The sequence below is a fragment of the Stylophora pistillata genome, chromosome 2 (assembly GCF_964205215.1).
Source record: "Stylophora pistillata chromosome 2, jaStyPist1.2, whole genome shotgun sequence".
Classification (NCBI taxonomy): Eukaryota; Metazoa; Cnidaria; class Anthozoa; order Scleractinia; family Pocilloporidae; genus Stylophora; species Stylophora pistillata.
Genome location: NC_142520.1, coordinates 13222416 through 13243074, shown reverse-complemented (window position 1 = coordinate 13243074; position 20659 = coordinate 13222416). Strand labels below are relative to the sequence as shown.

At 38.5% G+C, this 20659-nt stretch overlaps 2 protein-coding genes across 5 annotated transcripts; both read left to right on the top strand.

Annotated features, from left to right (window-relative positions):
• Window positions 1-1815: 1815 nt before the first annotated feature.
• LOC148737217 (uncharacterized) lies at window positions 1816-12078 on the top strand. 2 transcript variants are annotated; one of them, XM_088749024.1, is made up of 8 exons: window positions 1816-1941; window positions 4384-4649; window positions 5672-5786; window positions 5921-6043; window positions 6640-6741; window positions 6852-6974; window positions 9623-9763; window positions 10259-12078. In XM_088749024.1, the coding sequence occupies exons 1-8, from the start codon at window positions 1851-1853 to the stop codon at window positions 10624-10626; spliced, it is 1329 nt and encodes a 442-aa protein (XP_088605150.1). In that variant the 5' UTR covers window positions 1816-1850; the 3' UTR covers window positions 10627-12078. The 2 variants fall into 2 exon arrangements, with proteins under 2 accessions (XP_088605150.1, XP_088605149.1); XM_088749023.1 differs by having other exon boundaries at window positions 6640-6762.
• Window positions 12079-12111: 33 nt separating this feature from the next.
• Window positions 12112-18112, top strand: LOC148737216 (uromodulin-like). Of its 3 annotated transcripts, XM_088749055.1 has the most exons (6): window positions 12240-12317; window positions 12651-13218; window positions 13377-13639; window positions 14347-14461; window positions 14626-14766; window positions 17177-18112. In XM_088749055.1, exons 2-6 carry the CDS (start codon window positions 13194-13196, stop codon window positions 17539-17541), a joined length of 909 nt encoding a protein of 302 aa, XP_088605181.1. In that variant the 5' UTR covers window positions 12240-12317; window positions 12651-13193; the 3' UTR covers window positions 17542-18112. The 3 variants fall into 3 exon arrangements, with proteins under 3 accessions (XP_088605179.1, XP_088605181.1, XP_088605180.1); XM_088749053.1 differs by lacking the exon at window positions 12651-13218 and having other exon boundaries at window positions 12112-12317; XM_088749054.1 differs by lacking the exon at window positions 12240-12317 and having other exon boundaries at window positions 12341-13218.
• Window positions 18113-20659: the final 2547 nt, after the last annotated feature.

Here is a 20659-nt window from a genome sequence, read left to right as displayed (position 1 = left end):
CTTCATGGCTTGATCACAAGTAACGCCAGCTGACAGTCATGCTCATTGGTCCAGCAAGTTTAATTATGAGAATCCGGCAATCTCAGGCGAAGCGGACTGGAGGGAGGGGGTGGGGCTAGGGTTAGCACGATGGAGAGGTGGGATGGGGAAGGAGGCCAAGTGTGTCATTCATTTGTCCGATGCAAGCTAGATTATATGTTTAAGTCGTGATCAAGTAAAATAGTGATTGATAGCTATAGAAGCGGCCATAGAATAGAAAAATCAAGACATCAGTTTCGATGCCTCATTAGCGCCACTCGTGAAAATAAAGGATAAAGTTGTAGGCAGAATTTCCGTGCACCAAAAATGAGAAAAATGCTGTTGAAATACTTTGCGTGATGTAACAAAGCGGAAGTATATCTGAGATCACGTATGAATGGATGTACACAAGCTTCTGCCAGAAAGGAAGTTTTCAAATGGAGATGGTAGAAATCCTTTCCACTCTTGCTTGAGAAACATTTTAAAGCGCTACAGCTAACTCGTACATAAACTAATACTTTCGACTTTGGAAAGCTTCAAATAGAATATATCTGGTATCTGGTACATGAACTCTCTCGAACTTTCAAGTTTTGACTCTTTAGTCATTCAACACACCAGATGTTCATGAAATGATAGTCTTAACTCCCGAATACCAAATTAAATGTGAGCATGAAAAACAAAACATGTCGTCAAGTCAGTTTATAAAAATACCGAGAAAATATCGGGACCTAAACGATCCGTTAAGATCACCGATCACTTCACGTGCACCTCCGCCAATGCAATCTATTGCATAACTTGCACTTATTGCAAAAATATTTACATCGGTGAAACAGGCAGAAGACTAACTGACCGATTCCGAGAACACCTTCGCGACGTGGAGAGGAATGACAAGGACACATCGAAACCAGTCGCTAGGCATTTGAATTTACTTAATCATTCTAAGGAACATATGGCAATCTGCGGTCTTTCCTTGCACTTAGGTAGCACGGAAAGCCGTAAAACTCTCGAACAAAAGCTCATCTTTCAAACCGGCAGTCTAAAAATCCCACAGGCATTAACGAACGCTTTACATTCCACTAATTTATTCGTGTTTTTCTCGTTGCCATGTTCCCACCAATAACGTAGCTCCATTTTCTGCCTTTAACAGCACACACAACCCAAAATTCCTCTATTCGCTCAGAAGAAGGGCTAACACTCGAAACGACAGCTTTTATAATCGTAACGGTGGCCAATTTACCATTTCAACTTTGTTGATATATTCAAATTATTTCGATACCCCCACCGACGCAGCCCCAAACAGTTTCTTTAGAAACTATCAGCCTTTATAAAAATATGGTATCGTTTTGACTTCAACCTAGAATACAAAAGACGCAGCTTATACAAGATGAACCCATCTAGGGAGTTGATAGTTGAACCTTGCTGGAAAAAGTTACATAACGATAATAATTATGGTTAAAGCAATTACAATGATGATGATAGTAACTTGAAATAGTGTAAAAAGGACAAAATTTCTGCCGCAGCTCTCTGTTTTTTTATTAATTTTTCGTTGTTTTAATCCCTGTTTTAGTCAATTTGTTTGCGCATTAAGCCAAAAGGAGAGACCAATCAGTGAACAGTTCCGTGCCAAAAGGGCGTGAGAGGAACTTTATAAACAGGAAGATTGAGAAAACTCCCGGTTAATAATGAATCATGTTGAGAAGTATTTAAGTAATAATAATAATAATAATAGTAATAAACAGAAAGATTGAGTACAACTTTTGGTTAATAATTAATCACGATTAAACATATTTGAATACTCTCCGTAAAACTTCGTTTTTCTTCAGACTCTGAAGATGAAGTGTCGTCGCTTCCCGATGTTTTCTTTCCTATTTCTTTTTTTTCTATATGGAGGCTGGTTTTATGCCCTTACATTTGCAAACCATGGTGAGTTTACTTTAACACTCTATAGTGTGGGTTAGATGAAGGATTATATTAATTTTTCATGGCAGCTTTAATGTAACATGTTTTAAACTTTCTTGGTTGTTTCTTTGGTTTCTTTTGGCGGGAGATGCGGTTGCACTTCGGTCATTGCTTTCGATTTCAGATCGAAAGCTCTGCCTTTCGCCATCCAAAAAGTTAAAATAGGCGGTGAAAAATCGATCTAACTTCAGTTGGTTCTTGTGTTATGATTTTTTATTCATGCATCTACAGAAAAGTTGAAGACTTGCAGCTTTCAAATCAATTTTTAAGGACAATTCGTTTCACGCAATGTGGGAAGATGCCACAACTTATCTAGGAAAGCTAACTAAACACTTTGAATATCCTATTTCAGCTCATCAATGAGGCTCAGAACTAAACTCTAACGTGAACATTTAACGTGAGCTTAGGTAAAACGAAATTGAATTTTTCTCCGGCAATTATTGCTCACCGAAATTTGAAATAAAGCGAAACACGATTTTAAGAGAGGGTAACTCCTTTTGAAACTTTCTACACAAGTTTTAATAACAACGGGCAGGGACGCCAACACGCGGCAGTTCAAATTTTGAGGAGAATTTTTCTGATCAAATCCATCATGAAACAATCAATAAAAAGATGCTAAAAAATCTATTTTTGTGGTTATTATCGACAATCCCAAAGTTTGTCCGTGGTCAGATCGGGATCGCAGGTAAATACCGATTAATAATTGATCAGAATGTGTAAGAGACACTCTCATATGTCTAACATACGAAAACAAAAAATAATAACAGAACTTAAAGTTCCGTAAAATCTCATTTGAAGCAACAGTTTTTTAATGTTAGTCTAAGAAATGGGTGTATATGTCATTTGTTTTAACTACATGAGTTTCACGAGTTTTGACTCAAACTTGCTGTGCAGGATCTGGTATCAAAATAAAAAAGTTTTCCCTGAATCATATTTTGAAAAATAAAGAAGGGAATTGTTTGAAAATGATCCAAGGGATTAATCCATATACAATTCCAACTAAAGATAAAGCAAAGATGCGTCTATTGTAAGAATTCGTTTTGTTATATTTTCTGACCAAAAAAGATTACAGAGAATTCAAATGTCCTATAAATAGCTTTCCTTGCTGAATTTTATTAGAAAAGGCAACTTGCTCGAACAAAGCAGCATTAACAATTTTAATGTCTAAGCAAAGGAAAAAACTAAGTCGTCGATAGAAGGGTTCTCATCAAGAGCAATAGAATTCAAGTAAACTGAATGCCACCCAAAACTGTTGGGAAGCATTAGATATCAACATTCATCTTGACAACAGGAATTTTACAAGTAGAAATAATCAAGTAGAAAATTAAAATTTTCTACTTGACGATTGTATTTCAAGGAGGGATACAAAAGCAAATGAGGTATTGCTATTAATTATACAAAGAATACCAAGTGAAAAACACATCGATTATTTATGTTTTTGATTAGTTTTAAGATGAGACGTACACATGTTTCATTCCTAAACAATGCTTGGAAGATGGATTTCAATGTTTCTGCTGTCTTTAACAGTAATATAATTTACAAAGACATCACGGGAGCCATCAAGAAAGTTGAGGGTCAACGAAAAACAGTTTTGTTCTTCTTTTTAACGTTTGCAACTTTTGAAGCACAGTTACCTCATGCATTAGCAATCTAAGTAATAACTTCATTGATAAAAGCAGCGAAAAAAGCAGAGCAGTTTTTTTAAAAAAGAAACCTGGTTTAGGGAAACAAGGAATGCAAATCGAATACTTTATCATTATTCTCTCGTAGACTTTGAGTAAAATAGAGGTTTGGAGAAATGGATCATTACTGCGAGTACCTAAAATGCTGTTTCGATCAACTAGCCTGAATGGGAGATATTTTAAAATGATTCATAACAAGATAAAAACTGCTAGAAGTCAGTAAAAAAAAAAAAAAAAAAAAAAAAAAAAAATTAAACAATCTATAATCTATAATCTTCGTGAGACAAACGATTAGACGTTCATTTACGCTTTTTTTTATCTTTTCAACGTTGTCTAGTAAGATGAGATGTCATAACCTGCCTCGGACGTTCGCAAACCCCAGAGGTTGCCAGCTTTTGAATGATCTCGTCCCATTCCTATTAATCCATTTCTGTTGGAAAATGTATAAAAGCTAAAATACTAAATCGAAAAAACGCAGATATGCCGACCTACGCCGAACCAAAGGCTGACAATTCAGTACAAGAGCGAATTTTTTGGCAGATAGCATAGAATCTGAATGGGAACTCTCAGCTGATGCGGTTGATATCCATTGAATTTTTAAAATCCACGATTCCTTAACTTTACTTTGTTGTAGTCACATGTTTTCAGAATTTCTTTTTTTGCCAACTCACACAAGCCGATCCGTAAACCAATCAAAATCTCTCTACTCCTGTCTAATATACAGATAGCTGTCGGAGACTCAAGTTTCTGGAAGTCAGAGATGGATATGCATTGGTGGGCCATGCCGTTAAAAACATTTCATTACAAGTCGGAATGCATATGCATAGTCACTGTAAAAATTGGTGCAGTATGGAAGACAGGTGTAAATCGATCAACATGGGGCCCTCAGGAGAAAAAAAGAAAGTTTTATGTCAGTTGAGTGACTCGGACGACTTACAACACCCAAATGATCTGAAACCGATGGCAGGCTTTATATACAGGAGCACGGAAGTAATAATTAAGTTGTGTGTGTGTGTGTGTGTGTGTGTGTGTGTGTGTGTGTGTGTGATTGCGTGTTCGGAAACTCAGATGAAGCAATATCATTTCAAAACTTTTCAAAACGAAGTAATATGGTTATATCAACTAAGTTAAAATTGCAAATTGGCCACCGGAACGAATAAAAAAGCTGACGTTTCGAGCGTTAGCCCTTCGTCGGAGCGAATAGAGGAATTGTGCTTCCTTGTCATTCCTTTCAATGACAAGGACGCATCAAAACCAGTCGCTAGACACTTTAATTTACCCAATCATTCTAAAAAACATATGGCAATCTGCGGTCTTTCCTTACATTTAGGCAACAAGGAGAGCCGCAAAACTCTTGAACAAAAGTTTCTCTTTCAAATTGGCAGCCTTAATCCCTCAGGTATCAACGAACGTTTCTCATTCCACTAATTTATTCGTGTTTTTCTCGCCGCCACGTTCCCACCAATGGCGTAGCTTCGCTTTCTGCATATAAATCCACATACAACCAACAATTCCTCCATTCCCTCCGACAAAGGGCTATTGCTCGAAACGTCAGCTTTTTTATTCGTTACGGTGGCCAATTTACAATTTTAACTTAGTTGATATAACCAAATTACCTTGTTACCCCCACCGACGCAGGACCATAGTTTTTTTAGAAACGTTTAGCCTTTTTTCAAAATGAGGTCTGAAAACACCTGAATCGGCCGACAAAAAAGGTGAATAAATAAATTAAAACATAAAGTTTCCCTATTACTTTCGCTCTGACTGGCTGAGACAGTCTGCTTTATCAGGGTATCGAGAAGGGATACTTTTTCTGCTTTACTTCTTTCGTCCTCTAGCCGCTTCATGCGACTTTACAACACAACAGAGAACAGTCGCGGATTCTTTATTTGATAAGCGAAAAAAGAAAAAACTCCAAGTATGCCCCGTATGGATCAAAAGTATAAATGGCTTGCATGAATAGCATCTCCGTTATTTTATGAAAAATAAGGCTCAACATCTTTCCCCATCAGAACAAGTGCTGCTTCAACATCTGCTACAACAATGCAACTTGCCTGGTTGGATTCAAAAACAAGGGATACAAGTGTGTGTGTCCACCTGGCTACACGGGAGAACACTGTGAAAAAGGCAAGAGTTATTTTGCCACGATTATGCGTCTCTTTTGCATCCATTTTACCCTGATCTCTCTTACCTGCAAAAAGCTTTTATCATTTATTTTTTTTTCTAATTTCACTATCAACGGAAAGAATTTGTTTCTCCAGATGTAGACGAGTTTACCACCAAAACCCACAAATTTGACGTCAATGCTGAGTGCAACAATACTGAAGGTTCTTTCAACTGCAGCTGCAAGGTTGGGTTTGATGGCGATGGCAAAAGCTGCAAAGGTAACTATGAAATTTGTTCATCTAAATTGTTCCATGGATCGAAATCAGTAGATCCATAATCCTAGGTTTTTTTCTTTATATATATTTGCTCAGAACTTGACCAGCGTATCAACAACATCAACGATTTTCAGAACAAAGCTGTGAATAGTAATTTTGAGGGATCAGTCGGCTGTTAGTGTGACGTTTGTCGCGTTTGGCATCCGTCGAAGTGTGCATTTTATTACGCGTTCCGTGTCTCGAGTGCTACTTCGAGTCCGGCATCAAATGATTTTCGAGTCGTGGACGGCAAATTGCGTTCTCTTAGTTTTGGTTGCAATCCTCCCTTCGTGTTTGGAGGTTAGTTAAGTTTACAATGTTTTGTTTTCTTTTTAGCACCATTATATTTTCATCCTTGGAATCATTCTTAGCATTACGTTACGTCTCGCGCCCTCTTTCTATCTAAGTAAACTCCTGTCTTTTCTAGATGATTTGTCTAAAAGAAGCCTTCCTTGTGCTGGCTAAATAATTTTTGTTGCTCTTAACATGATAGATTCAATTTGTTGAGAACTAAACAATTGCACTAAACTTTTTATTAAATGTTTTTCTCTCTTGTTAAGATGTAGACGAATGTGCGACCAATACCCACAAGTGTGGTGTGAATTTTCGGTGCATAAATACTGAAGGTTCCTTTCACTGCAGCTGCGAAGATGGATTTGATGGTGATGATGAAAATTGCACTGGTGACTAGAACAGCGCATTTACTCGTTACTTTTGAACATTCTTCATTGCTAGCTTATTTATTTTAAAACTGACTTCAATATTTGTGCAGATATAGATGAATGTCTCACCAATATCCACAAATGTGATGTCAACGCTGAGTGCAACAATACCGAAGGTTCTTTTAACTGCAGCTGCAAGGTTGGATTTAATGGCGATGGCAGGATTTGCACAGGTAACATTTGTCCATCTAAGGTTTCTAAGCATCGGAATTAACAGATTCAGAACCCTCGACCTGGTTTTTTATATTTGTCAAAACATGACGAATAACGAATGCTTTGCCTCTGCTCTCAAAACATTCCACGTGCATCCATATCGCGATACACGCACGCTAACCATGAACCAACGGTCAATTGATTTTTATTTAAAATTCACTGCAAAATGCATTCATCTATGTATTGTCAATATAGATTTCTGTTCAAGGTTGATGATACGTGATAGTCGAGACAATATTTGGTGAGAAAACATCAAGGCACATGAACATTGTTAAAATGTGTGTGAGTCTAGATATAGACAAAAGTATCACCAGAACCCAGCTACTCTTACGAAGGTAAACCGGAGTTCAATTACAGTAAGTGGGAAAAACGTTTCACCTTTTCATTGGTAAAGTTTGGAGCTGAGGTGAAGCCATCAGGCAATATGCAATTTGGACAATGTTCGACTTTTTCCTGGACTTTTCTCTAAGTTTTCTTTGTTTATTGTAAGTGAAATTTCGGAACAAGCGAGCTTGCAAGTAGCAACAGATGAACCAAACAAAGGTTTCTAAACATGCCAAGCGCCGTAATTGATGTTATTGACGAGAATGACCAAAGAGAAAACGAAATGGACTGTCTGAGCCCTGGAAGGTTTTTACGCTCAGTTAGATTGTAAGGTAACGTTCCCTAGGAAAACTGAAATACGGATTCTTTATTGTAAAACAGATAAAGTAGCCTTGACTGCGCTCAGCTCTATTGTACAGCACTTAGGAAACGTTTAGAGCAGTCAAGAAGTAGGGAAGAACTCTCGTCTGCCAAATTTCCAACCCTTGCACTTCTTTTATGCTCTAGCCGCTTCTTGCTTGCTTTACAAAAGAACAGAGCAAGGTCAAGGCTTCTTCATTTGCTTATTTTCGAAAGGAGGATGAATGACATGATGTTTGTGAGATGCTAAACCGAGTTAAACACATTGTACACGGTACAAGATAAGGACAAGTTAAGACATGATAAAATTTTTAGCGCAAGGGCCTCGTCAATTTAAATCGTAACCCTGATATTTCTTTTATAGCCTAAAACACAATACTAATCAAACGTAAAACAAAAACAACAGCAACCGACCAAACAAACAAGCAAACAAACAAAAAAAAACAAACATACGTAAAATTTACAATTGATTATTAAAAAGAAGGAAGAGCTATTGGAAAAAATATCAATTGAAACCTTCCATACTAGGAATCTCTACTCAGGAGGCACCTCTATCTAAAAGAAGCAAGAGTTACTGGAAAAAGAAACTGATGCCAAAACCTTTGCATCTATCTCGAAGTCTCAGAGGTGCTCCCTAAATAAAAATGCAGATGGTTTCAGTCATAGTGAGTGGAAAAGTGTGTTGAAGATAATCTCAGACTAAATGTTTTGAACTGGAGATGTTTAATCTGGACGCGATCTTCTCATTCGGTACAGCAACAAATTACATAAAACAGAAAGCTAAACTCGAAACTGAAACAAATATTGAATTACAAGAAAAAGAATAACACACAAAGCGACGACTTACATATTTTTGTCCATCTGCAAGCTAAACCGAACATGAACATCAAAAGACAATAAAAAAGCAAACCTTCCTACGCACAAACAACGCACAACTATTTGTGCACATGGTCGCTAACATTATGTGATCTGCACAAGGGGGGACCGGAGGGGCAGACTGTCTCTAAAAAAGTGGAAAAGGGGAAAATAATGTGTTTGTGAGGACTATATGTGCAGATTACTTTCAGTGAACTTATTTAATTTTTGTGTGTGGTACACAGAAGGCTTCCCTGTTAGAGAGCACCACTAGTTTTTATTAGCTGTTTCCTCTACAAGTTGACTTATCGCCTGTCTTTGTTCTTCATCTGCGTCTATGCTTTCTTAGACCACGACTCTTTCTATCGACTTCCGATCCAGGCCATCAGTGGCTCATCCGAGGATGGCTCTTGATAGAGCTGTTGATTTTCTATTGGTACATTTTATACCCATTCCCATCTCTTTTGCTATACTTTCCGAATCAGCTCTACGTGTGGATTTCATTATTTAGTTCCTTGGCCTTTTTCACGTATAGTTTTTGTACAAGTATCATGCAATCTTAAAATATTAGGTTTTGTAATACAATAATTGCTACTACATACATTTCCATGTTAAGGGAGTCTCGAACTCAAGTTAACTCTATATAGTTTGATCAACTGGGATAGAATGTTTGGGTCGAGCTAAGCACCTATTACACTTTTATGTCATGGTAAAAGTAAGTTTTGGAATCCATTTGGATTACGTACTGGTACCGTAAAAATGGCACAGACGACAAAGATGTTTTACAATTAAGATAAGCCGATACAAGGAAGTTTATGACTGATAAAACTTTCTACGTTCCTAAAGCTTTTTTCTCCCAGCAAAAATATCTTAAATCAATTTTAAAGGAATTTATTTTGTTTCCTTTATGGAAAAAATGTTTTACTGTGTTTAGACTTTTCAAAACCAGTTTGATATCAGTCTATTTCTTTTGCTTGGTGAGCCCTGGTGAAAAAAATGTTAAACCCACACGTAGAAATGATTTACAGGAAATGTACAGTATGGACAGGTGCCTTTTTATATTTCACAGATATTGATGAATGTTCAGTTGGCGTTCACGGTTGCCTCAATGAAACAGCCACGTGCATAAACACTATTGGTTCTTACAACTGTTCTTATAACCATGGTTACGTTGGGGACGGAAGTACAAGTTACAGTGTGCAGTCACCCGGTCAGTTTGATTTTTTTTTCTTACAAGAAATATGAAAGGATCCGACTTACAATAACAATGCTATTTCAGAATTTTTCGTCTGACCTGAGTTGCTGCTACGAGACTGTTGCTCTTCATTTTTTAGATGAGGGCGGGTTAATGATTTGTGAGAATGTTTCGTGAGTAATTATTCGTTGAGATATCTATAATTTATTTTTTAAAGAAATATGAATAATTTTTAATACGAAATAAGATTCAAAGCTCTTTTCCACGCACGTGATCGGGGGAGAAAATATTACAGTAGTAGGATAATGAACTATTAAAATTTATGATAGAAGAAAAATTTTCAACCATTCCGGATTGAATGTTGAAACGATCAAAATACGTAAGGAGTATTCGAAAAAGTCAGTGGTTAAATACAAACGGAACTGACAAAAATAACGGAAAAGAAAAAATTTAACACAAACAATAATGAGGCATTGTTTATATCACTGTTTTGACTCTTTTCTTTCTCAGAATGTCAAAATACTTCAAGTTTTAAAGATGCCGAAAGGAAAGAAACTTACTCCGGAAGTTTTTCAGTATGCGACACTTCACTCGGTCCAAATTGGTTTCGTTTTCAGGGAGCAGCCGGAAATAAAATGGCTACCACATGTGTCCCAACTGACCGGTGTGGAACCCAGGCCACTGGCTGGTTGAACGGGTCTCATCCTACCGTGAGCGAGGGTATAGTCACAAGGCAGGTCTGTTTTCATTGGTCATCAAGATGCTGTGAGTGGTCTATCAACATCCAAGTAAGGAATTGCAATGGATATTTTGTGTATAACATCAGCGGCACACCTCCTGAGCATCCGTGTCACTTGCGATATTGTGGTGCTGACTAAAGTTATCATGAAAACAATACGAAGTCCGTTTTGCTCGTAGGCCGAGTAAAATAGAATTACCACAAATATACTACTGATTTCACCCGCATGGACTTTGTTTCTTGTTTTGAAATGAAAGGGGTATTGGTAGTCATAGTTCTTGAACTCGCACACAATTTTTTTTCCGAACAAATCAGGATGTAAAACTTCTTTGACGTTATTTAACCCAGTTAAGGGTGAAAATGTTAATCAGTAACAAATTTTGAAGAAAATAATCACTTTTTAAATGTAAATAGCGAACACAGCGTAGGGGTTACAAACGCTTACCTACGTTTAAAGTGTACACATGTCCGATATCAGTCTTTACTCCTTTTTACTTGGTCTTTCTTCGTGGTTAGTCGTGACAGCAGTAGTTGAGAGGCATCAATAAATCCGTCGTTAGTCTTATACCGCAAATTAGTGATACGCTGTAAATTCCCATTGCAGTTGTGATAGCCTTTATTTGTAACTTGATGTACTTTAGTGAAATAATGAGTAATAAAAAAAAAGTTACCAAATATTTGAAAAATATATTTTTGTCTGAATAATTCAACGTGGCTGCCATTTGTAGAACCTGTCATTGGGTTGGCAGTCACTTACCGATCGAATAAGGCGTGCGCAAAAGACAAAAATATCAAAGATTGAATTTCTCAACGCGGCCATTGTGTTCCTCTGCTTTACGTCCGTATTTGTGCCCCGTTCTGCAGAGTATGACCGTGGCATATTTTGCGCGTTCCGTTGTCCTTTTAGGGTAAAATAGTGGGTAACTCAATGTTCTAAGAAATAACAAGCATTCTGCTCTCCCAGATACAATCACATCTAACCTTTTTAAATCTATGTAAGCCCAGAGCTAATCAATGGTTGGTTAGATAGTTAGTCCTCTTCGTGCTTCTATCCACATAATGACTCGGCGAGAGATTATTGTTGGTTACCAGTCAGCCAAGAGGTAATTAATTTTTTACTCGGCCTACGAGGTAATTTTCTGTCTACGGTTTGGCTCCAAGATTCTTTTAGTAAAATGTGAATAAAATGTTTTCTGGATGATTAGAAAACGCTGCCTTTTCTTCTTTTATTTGACGCGGGTTTTCAATTCCTGACCTCTGTATTTGTAGATGACGTGATTCTTTTCCACCTTCTCTGGAACTTTCGAGTCAGCGGGTGTCGAAATTACGCGGTTCCATGTTTTGTCTTCTCGTGTAAATGTTTTCCTCCTTCGTTTGATGATGCAACACCTGTAAATAAAGATTTTACTTTTGGCAGTAGGAAAGGAGGATTAATTGGAATTATTGTGAACGGAAATAAGACGAAAACGAACGTCAAAATGTCTATTCAAAACAAAAATGTAATGTATCGCGGAAATGCGAAGGCCATAATATAACAGGTGAAATATAATATAACAGGTTAAGAAAAAAAAAAAAAAAAAGAAAAGAGAGAGAGAAAAAAAAAATATACACAGCAAATATTCTGTCAGGCCCCCCAGAGGATTAAAGTAAGAAGCCTTGTTAAAGTCTCAATCAGCAGTTAATGTTTAGATAGCAGGTTTGCCAAACGTTTCTTTTACTCCCGAGCTGAGGTTCCTGTTTGGCCAGGTTCTGAGAACATGGTACTTTTGCTTCATCTGTTTTTAATCTCTTTGGTTCTTCCCCTTGGGCAAGTTTTATGCTGCTATGATGGTAACATTTCTTTCTTGTTTTTAGAAATTCAGTTTCAACATTGTGTCTGTTCGTGTGGTAAACTTGTCCTCAACAGTTTATTGAAAAAAAAAAACTTCGGTATGCAAAAGTGTAAAGACTGAACATAAGTCTCTCAAGACTTAATTGATACAGTGACTTCAAATCTATAACAAAATTTTTTGATTCTGTAGGGAAACATATTCTTCCACTTCGTTTAAAAAAAATATCTGCCTTTGAAAGTACCCCACTGAGTACTACTCATTTTATCCCCAGTTTGTCCAACAGAGTTCTCGTAAGGTCTTTCACATTCCACTTATGTTTGTATTTCTCTAGTATATTCAAAAGAGACCCCATGGGACTGGAAGTATTGAAACGGTGATGAAAAGGCTTTGATACCTCTGAGCGAAAAGTAAACCTTTATATTCGAGAAATTTGGTAGCATTTTTCTTACTAACTCGCGTGTATCTTGTAAAACTATGACCGCTATCTTGATTATAAAGAGATAGTTGATACTGTTATTGAAAACAACCTTTCTTATCAGGTGAGGGAAATTCTTGTTTAAAAACAATGTGTGCACCAATGGAAAAATCATACTAGTTTTTCCATTTGAAATAATAAATTAATGTTAGCAGGAGTTATGAAATTTTTAACTCCCCTAAGGTGTGGGCTTTACTAATTGTTTATAATTCGCTTCTGTTCGAAAGATACCTGATGAGTTTTCAATTTTGATTCTTGAATAGCTTGTCGATTGCCCGCTAGGTAAACACAGGACTTCCTAATAAAGTTTACAGTTTTATTGAGTAACGGTTGATAAGCTTTTGGAGGTCAAATAATCGAGCGAACTTACCAATTAGGAAAAACCACTGATGGCATAGGATGCAAATTCTGTCTCAAAATAAAGGTGGGTATTTCAATGTTAACATATAGAATCCGGGGAAAAGTCGGAATTATCGATATACGTATTGTTATCTCCAGTTCAAACAGCTTGCTTAACGACATATGGAGATTCTCAAGGGGTAGAACCAATTCATTTTGATGTTTTATTAATTTCATTCTTAGATCAATGTCGTATCTTAGCATTTCCATCGACTCTGTTCTTCGTGGGAGAACGTCTTGTTAACCACACCATAGCAGGCATCAGTGTGATTGACAGAGACACGTGTGAATATCGTTGTTACCTGGACCATAACTGTGTCAGTGTTAACTTTTATTTGGGGAAAAATAGAGCAGAAGCACACAACTGTGAACTGAATAACTCCACGGGTAAAGAACATGAGGACGATCTGGTGAAAACAACGAACTACGTGTACCATGGAACGAAGGTACGAGCGATTACTTATCACTTTCATTTACTTGGCTTTCAGCATTGAATGAGAGCTGAACGGATGCTCTTTATAGCCATATTTAGAAAGGACTTTGTATGGACCATGTATTACTTATAGATAGCGCCATCGAGTACCCTTCGTAGATTAGCAAGAACCAATAGACATTTGTTCTGTACCCTGGAGGACGCTTAGGGCGTTTAGAAAAGTGATCCATTTGTCTCGATTCTAAATAGAAAAAACTCTTATACATCTTTTATTCAATGACGAAGAACCTCTATAAGTTATTTCATTTGCAATTGTTTCGTCGGCTTAAAATTTTATAGTTGCAAGTAGCTTTTTTTATTCACCGATTTTATGAAAGTATTTTTTGGATTTTATAATAGTTTACTAGTTTGCGCAAGAGTAAGTAAAGAGCATAAGATCATACATCATGGGAAATTCCTTTCAAGAGAAGCTAAAACGATTAAAATACTTTTTCCTTCAAACTTGTCCTTGAACGTAGTAACAGATCGAAGATATAATGTCCTCCTGGCAAGGATGTTGACTGTACATTAAGAGATTTCGTTGAGCTGCTTACCGGCTCCTTATGTATTTATTTACTTGATCCTATCCTAGTTTATTTTGGTTGCTTGAAGCAGTGGTTGTTCTAAGTTATGCACATTTCTCTTAAGCAGATTATTCATGTTCAACCTTTTTTCTTGAAGAATTTTTGTGCTCAATCCCCATGCAAGAACTACGGAACCTGTCAGTCGGGTTTTACGAGGCGACGATATCGATGTTTATGTCCTTCTGGATTCACTGGCCACGAATGCGAGACAGGTAACTGTTTAAAGGATAGAGTATATGCGAATTATCCATTTGGTTCAACGCTGTGATTTATAACAAACTTTTAGAGGTGTTAAGATTTGATGGGGGAGGGGGCCTATGACAAATATGCACTTAGAAGTGTACAATATAATCAGGTAGCTTTTTATATTTCACAGATATTGATGAATGTGCAGCTGGTGTTCATACTTGCCTTAGTGGAACAGCTACGTGTGTAAACACTATCGGTTCATACAACTGTTCTTGTAACCATGGTTACGAAGGAGATGGAAGGACAAGTTGCTCTGTACAGTCAGTCGGTCAGTTAATTTTTCTTTTACTTACCAGTGATGTAAAAGAATGTAACTCACGATACCTGAGGTTTGCATTTTTGCTTAACCAATACTATTTTACATTTTTCGTCTTGGCGAAGGCAGCATGGTCGAGTGGTCAGCATGTCGGTCTTGCAATCCACCGCTCCCCGGTTCAAGTCCCGCTCTGGTCACTACCTGAATTTATTTCACAGTAGCCCAGAGTTTCGAATCCTCGGCCATGCTTGTAATATAGCCAACTGGTTTGCCTTTGGCCAGTTGGGATTCTTAATAAATGTTATTTTCAATTTGAATTATTTGTTTCAGTTGTGTGGTGGAAAACCTGTAAACTAGCTTCTAGCTAAGTGTTTCTTCACGTTAAAGTGCACCTAAACCCAAAATTTTTTTTCGCTTAACGAAATAAGCTTATTTTTTTGGAGTATTTCTGTGCAAAAATTTTTTAATTTGCTCAAATCTTTAATTTTCTATGCCCAGTCAAAATACGAAAACTCGGCCGCCATCTTGCCCCATGACCGAGTTTAAAGAAGAATGGCTCTAGCGGGTAATGTGACGTCAAATCGAGAACACGAAAGTCTGCATCTCACACATTTTCACTTGTTTGGGAAGATTGTCGTCGATATTGTCCGAAATATGCCGACTAGGTGTGTTGTATGAAGAATGTATGAAGCGCGATACCCTCTTGCAAATTTCGCACGTTGCTACATCCTTCTACAACACACTTAGTCGGCATATTTTCGGACAATTATCGACTACAACCTTTCCAAACAAGTGAAAATGTGTGAAATGCAGACTTTCGTGTTCTTGATTTGACGTCACATTACCCACTAGAGCCATTCCTCTTTAAACTCGGTCGTGGGGCAAGATGGCGGCCGATTTTCCGTATTTTGACTGGGCATAGAAAATTGAAGATTTGAGCAAATAAAAAAATTTTTGCGCAGAAATACTCCAAAAAATTAGCTTACTTCGTTAAGCGAAAAAAAATTTTTGAGTGTAGGTGCACTTTAAACTGTTTATTATTATCATTAACAAAATTTCTCTTTTTCATTGTGTAGGATTGGAGGGCGGGAAGTGATTTGTGAGCAGTTTAGTTGTTTTGACATACTTTGTTCTCAACCAAAGTATAGATAATCCGAGTGAAGATTTAAAGCTACTTCCTCTTGATCGCAGGACAGGGGCGTAGCCAGGATTTTCCAAAGTGGTGGTCACAGAGGCTACTCACCATTTACACCGCTACTCTCCCGCGTGTATCAGCGGGCTCAGTCGTATTATCGCGGCATGAAGGCCCTTATTAACTAAATACAAGAGCCGTTGACGAGAATACTTCACAAAATAACAAAAAATTAAAAAAGTGGGCTTTTCAACAATGGCTTTTTCGGCCAAGATATTGTCATGGCGTTTTCACCACCTGAATATTGTAGGTTGTTTGCTCTAAAGAAGGCCTACTAAGGGGGTATCACGGACAGCCCTGGACCCCCCTGGCTACGCCCTTGGAGGAGAAAAGATTTCAGTAACGTCAATAACATTTTACTGAACTGTTAATATGTATGAAGACATGTATCTCACAAAACGTTTTGGTGTCTATGATCACAGAATTTTTACGAGTTTCGCCGTTGCACGCCATACTTTGACGAACTCGTAGGGAGAGTCAATATAAAAACACTGAGTAAAAATGCTCAGCGATACTGCACAACGAAACGTCTAATGATATATAAATACATATATATATATTGTGGGAGGAAAAAGACAAGTAACCTACAAGTTCATCCTTGCAAGCCTGTTTCGTGGTCGCCCACTCATCAGGGGATTTAATGAGAATCCCCTGATGAGTGGGCGACCACGAAACAGGCTTGTAGGGATGAAATTGTAGTTTACTTGTCTTTTTCCTCCCACAATATATACTTCGCTCTACTTCTATGTATTGAGCACTGTTCTACGAAAATCAAGTCACGCTTTATATATATATATTAAAAACTAAATCATTGGATAATGGAATTCTAGACTTTTGGCTTAGCCGTTATGGTATATCAGCCAATATACCATAATCTACAAATATGGCAAGCGTACGTGTCAGCTTAAAATTAAAAAGGAGCTAAAACTTTAATAAAATTTAATAATTCTTTTTTAACGTTTTTAATAAAACAATTATTCCACTCGCGCTTGTTGGATATGAGATGATTATAACCAACTCAGTGCTACGCGCCTCGTTGGCTATCTATCATCTCATATCCAAAGCGCGCTCGTGGAATAATTGTTAATTATACCATACATTTTAACAGTTCAGTTTTGCTGATTTTGTTTTGACCCTTGGGACGAACTCAGGGTGGACTGATCCCAGTCTATCAGCAAAGTAGCGTAGCTACAACCCTCTACTTGTGCATTTATCTGTTTTCTTCCTCAGAATGTCAAAATACTACAAGTCTTACAGATGCCAACAGGAAAGTGAATTACTCAAGAGGTTCTTTATGCGACAATTCACTCGGTCCAAATTGGTTTCGTTTCCAGGGAGCTGCCGGAAATAAAATGGCTGCTACATGCGTCCCAGCTAAACGCTGTGGAACTGATGCCACTGGCTGGTTGAACGGGTCTCATCCTACCGTGAGCGAGGGTATAGTCACAAGGCAGGTCTCTTTTAATTGGTCAGGAGGATGTTGTGATTGGTCCATCAACATCCAAGTAAGGAATTGCAACGGATATTTTGTGTATTACATCAGTGGTACGCCTCCATCGCATCCGTGTCGCTTGCGATATTGTGGTGCTGACTAAAGCTATCATGAAAACAATACTAAGGCCGGTTAGCTTTCAGACCGAGTAAAATAGAGTAGCCACATATATACAACTGATTTCACCCGCAAGGATTTTATTTCTTGTTTTGAAATGAAAGTGATGTTGGTAGTCGTAGTTCTTGAACTCGCACACGAATATTTTCCCGAAGAAATTAACATGTAAATATTCTTTCACGTCATTCAACCACGTAACGGGTGGAGATATTAGTATTCAGCAATAATTTTTTTGAAGAAAATGATCAAATTTTAAATAGAAATAACGAATGCGGTGTAGGGTTACAAACGCTTTACTACGTTTAAAGTATACTTATGTCCGATATCAACCTCCACTCTTCTGAACTCGGTCGTCAGAAAATTTTTTTTGTATTTTTTCGTGAGTAGTCGTGGTAGAAGGACATGGGAGGCATCAATGAGGCCACATTTAGTCTTATATTACAAATCAGTGTTATACTGTGAATTCCTTTTGAAGTTGTGCCGATAGCCTTTCTAAATCATTTGTAACTTGATGTACGTCAGTGAAATAATGAGAAATAAAAATCCAAGTTATTATATGTTTGGGAAAATATATTTTTGTTTGTCTGTTTTGTATTTACACTGTCAAGTTTATAGGCTAGGAAAATGTCTGACGAGGACTGGAATCCAGCTTCTCTTCACTTCTTATATTCCAGATATATATTATATTCCAGATATATCTTTCCGCTTGTATTAAATGTAAACCATCGAATAAGGAATTGGCAATTCCCCTATCATTTCATTTTCTAGTATTTTAACTTTTAGCGTACGAAATAGTTCCTGCGGACTTATCTGAGCATATCTTAGCGATCGTATAAGGCTTACTTGTGTCCTCTTCTGAAGTGTTTTACCGTGGCATACTTTTCGCGTTCCGTTGTCATAAAATGGTAAAATAGTGAGTAACGCAATTTCTTAAGAAATAGCAAGCATTATGCTCTCCCAGATACAACCACATGTAACCGTTTTAGGTCTATGTGAGCCCAGAGCTAATCAAGAGTTAGTTAGCTAGTTGGTTCTCTTCGTACGTCTATGCACATAAGGACTCAGCGATAGAACTTGAATGAACTTGATTTTGGTTGGTTGCCGATCGTTCAATCGATAGAAAAAAAATCACATGTGGTCTGTTTCCCCCTCCTCCAGCTGGTTCAGTTGATGAAGGTTCTGCCCACTCTGCTTCGGATGTTAACGTTGCTGACCCCATCCCTCCCGAGCCTGTGGACACTGCGATGGAGTGTGGTGATGTCTTTCCTCCTGCCTCGCAGGGCCTCACTTGATCCTCAAGGATACTTAAATGAGGATGTTGTTGACCCAATTGTAGTTGTGTCTGGTCAAGGGGCTAGTGTTCCCTCTAGTGATATAGATTCCTCGGAGTCTGGTGTTAAATTGTATGACGAGCACTTCAGTCAGTTGGATGAAGTTGCTAATGTCACCTCGTCGGTTGTTCAGGGTATTTTGAGCAATGGTGATATCCTAAGTAGTACAAATAAGGAAATAATTAATGATACAAGTAGTGAAATAATTAACAATACAAGTAGTGATATAATTAACAATAAGGCCAGCGCTGGCAATGGGGAAGTTATCTTAGTTAATGAAATTGCAAACGAACCTAATACAAATAGTGAAAATACTACCTTACCTAATGTAGATGAGCCTCAGGACTGGGGTTACACTGTTGACTCTCAGGATGTGAATATGTCACCGGCCTCTGGCCAACGCAAAAGGCCCTCTACCTCCTCGACTTCTAAGCGCCGTCCAACTAAGAGGACCCCGGGCACTCCTCAATTTCCTGTGGGCCCTTCGGCTGTTACTAGGGTTAATCCAAGTCGTTCGGCTAAGAAAAAGTCATGATGTTTCTTTCATGCTTTGTGATGGCTCTTTCCATCCTTACGTTAAATTGTAATGGTTTGTTTTGGTTTTTGTTGTGCCTCCCCTTGGCTGGCTAGGGGTTATGATTATTGTTTTGGTTTTTTCTGGTGCCTCCCCTTGTCTGGCTAGGGGCTATGATTATTGTTTTGGTTTTTTCCAGTGCCACCCCTTGGCTGGCTAGGGGCTATTATTATCGTTTTGGTCTGCTATTATTATTGTAAGTGCGTTCTTCCCTGGAGTGAGTGTGTAATTTCTAGGTGAGGTGGGGTGCGATTCCCCAGCGAGTTTGGCGTCTGGTTATCCTCGTTTCTGGTGGACCCCATCCCTAAGGCATTGCACACCTGCCATGGGTTGGGCTTAGACATGTAGGTCGGCGGGCACTGCACCTCCCTTCATCGGGGGCCCGGCCGTCCACCTTAAACATAAAAAAAAAGAGTTGCAAGAGTTGGCACTGACGAGACCCACTTACCTGACGTGGGATTTTTCCTTGCTTGGTGAGTGTCGGCTCCTCATCCTAGTGGTGTGGAGTTTGGTTTGGTCTTGGTGGTTTTTAGAGGCTTAGTTCCAGTTAAGTGAGTACCTGCCGGGAGGGAAAACTTGTGGGCTTTTCATCTTGGGCAAGTGGTTCTTTCTTTTTTGCCTTGACCTTGGTCACCCATCCCTCAGACTTGTCTGTTGGTTGGGGCCGAGCTTCGTGATGGTTTTGTCCTTTCATAGGACTATTAATGTGGAGTGTGGACGTCTCCCTGAGGGGATGACTTCTCCGGAGGCTGTTGAGTTGCTACTCGCTTATTTCGACCGTGAGTCCCAGCCGCGGTTGCAGCTATTCAGGCGTGTCCCGGGCGTGTGGCCCGAGTCACATTTGTTGAAGGTGGTCAGGTCGCTAAGTTGTTTTTCGAGGAACTTGGCACAGTACTTCTCGATGGGGTGGAGTGTAAGGTGGTTCTGCCACCCCCTCCCCCCCCACCCCCGCAAGTGTCGACAGTTATTGTTTCCTGGTTTCCCTTTGAGGCTCCTAACGAGGCCATCTCGTTAGCCCTCTCGGGTTACGGTATTGTTAAGTCAGTGCGGCATCAAGTATGGCCTGGTAGGCCTTCAGTGTCTACAGGCTCTAGGGTGGTTTCAATGATTGTTCAGAAGGAGATCCCTCGTTTGATATCTATTGGGGGAACTCGTGTTAAGATATGGTATAGGGGCCAACCCCTAAGATGTGGGCTGTG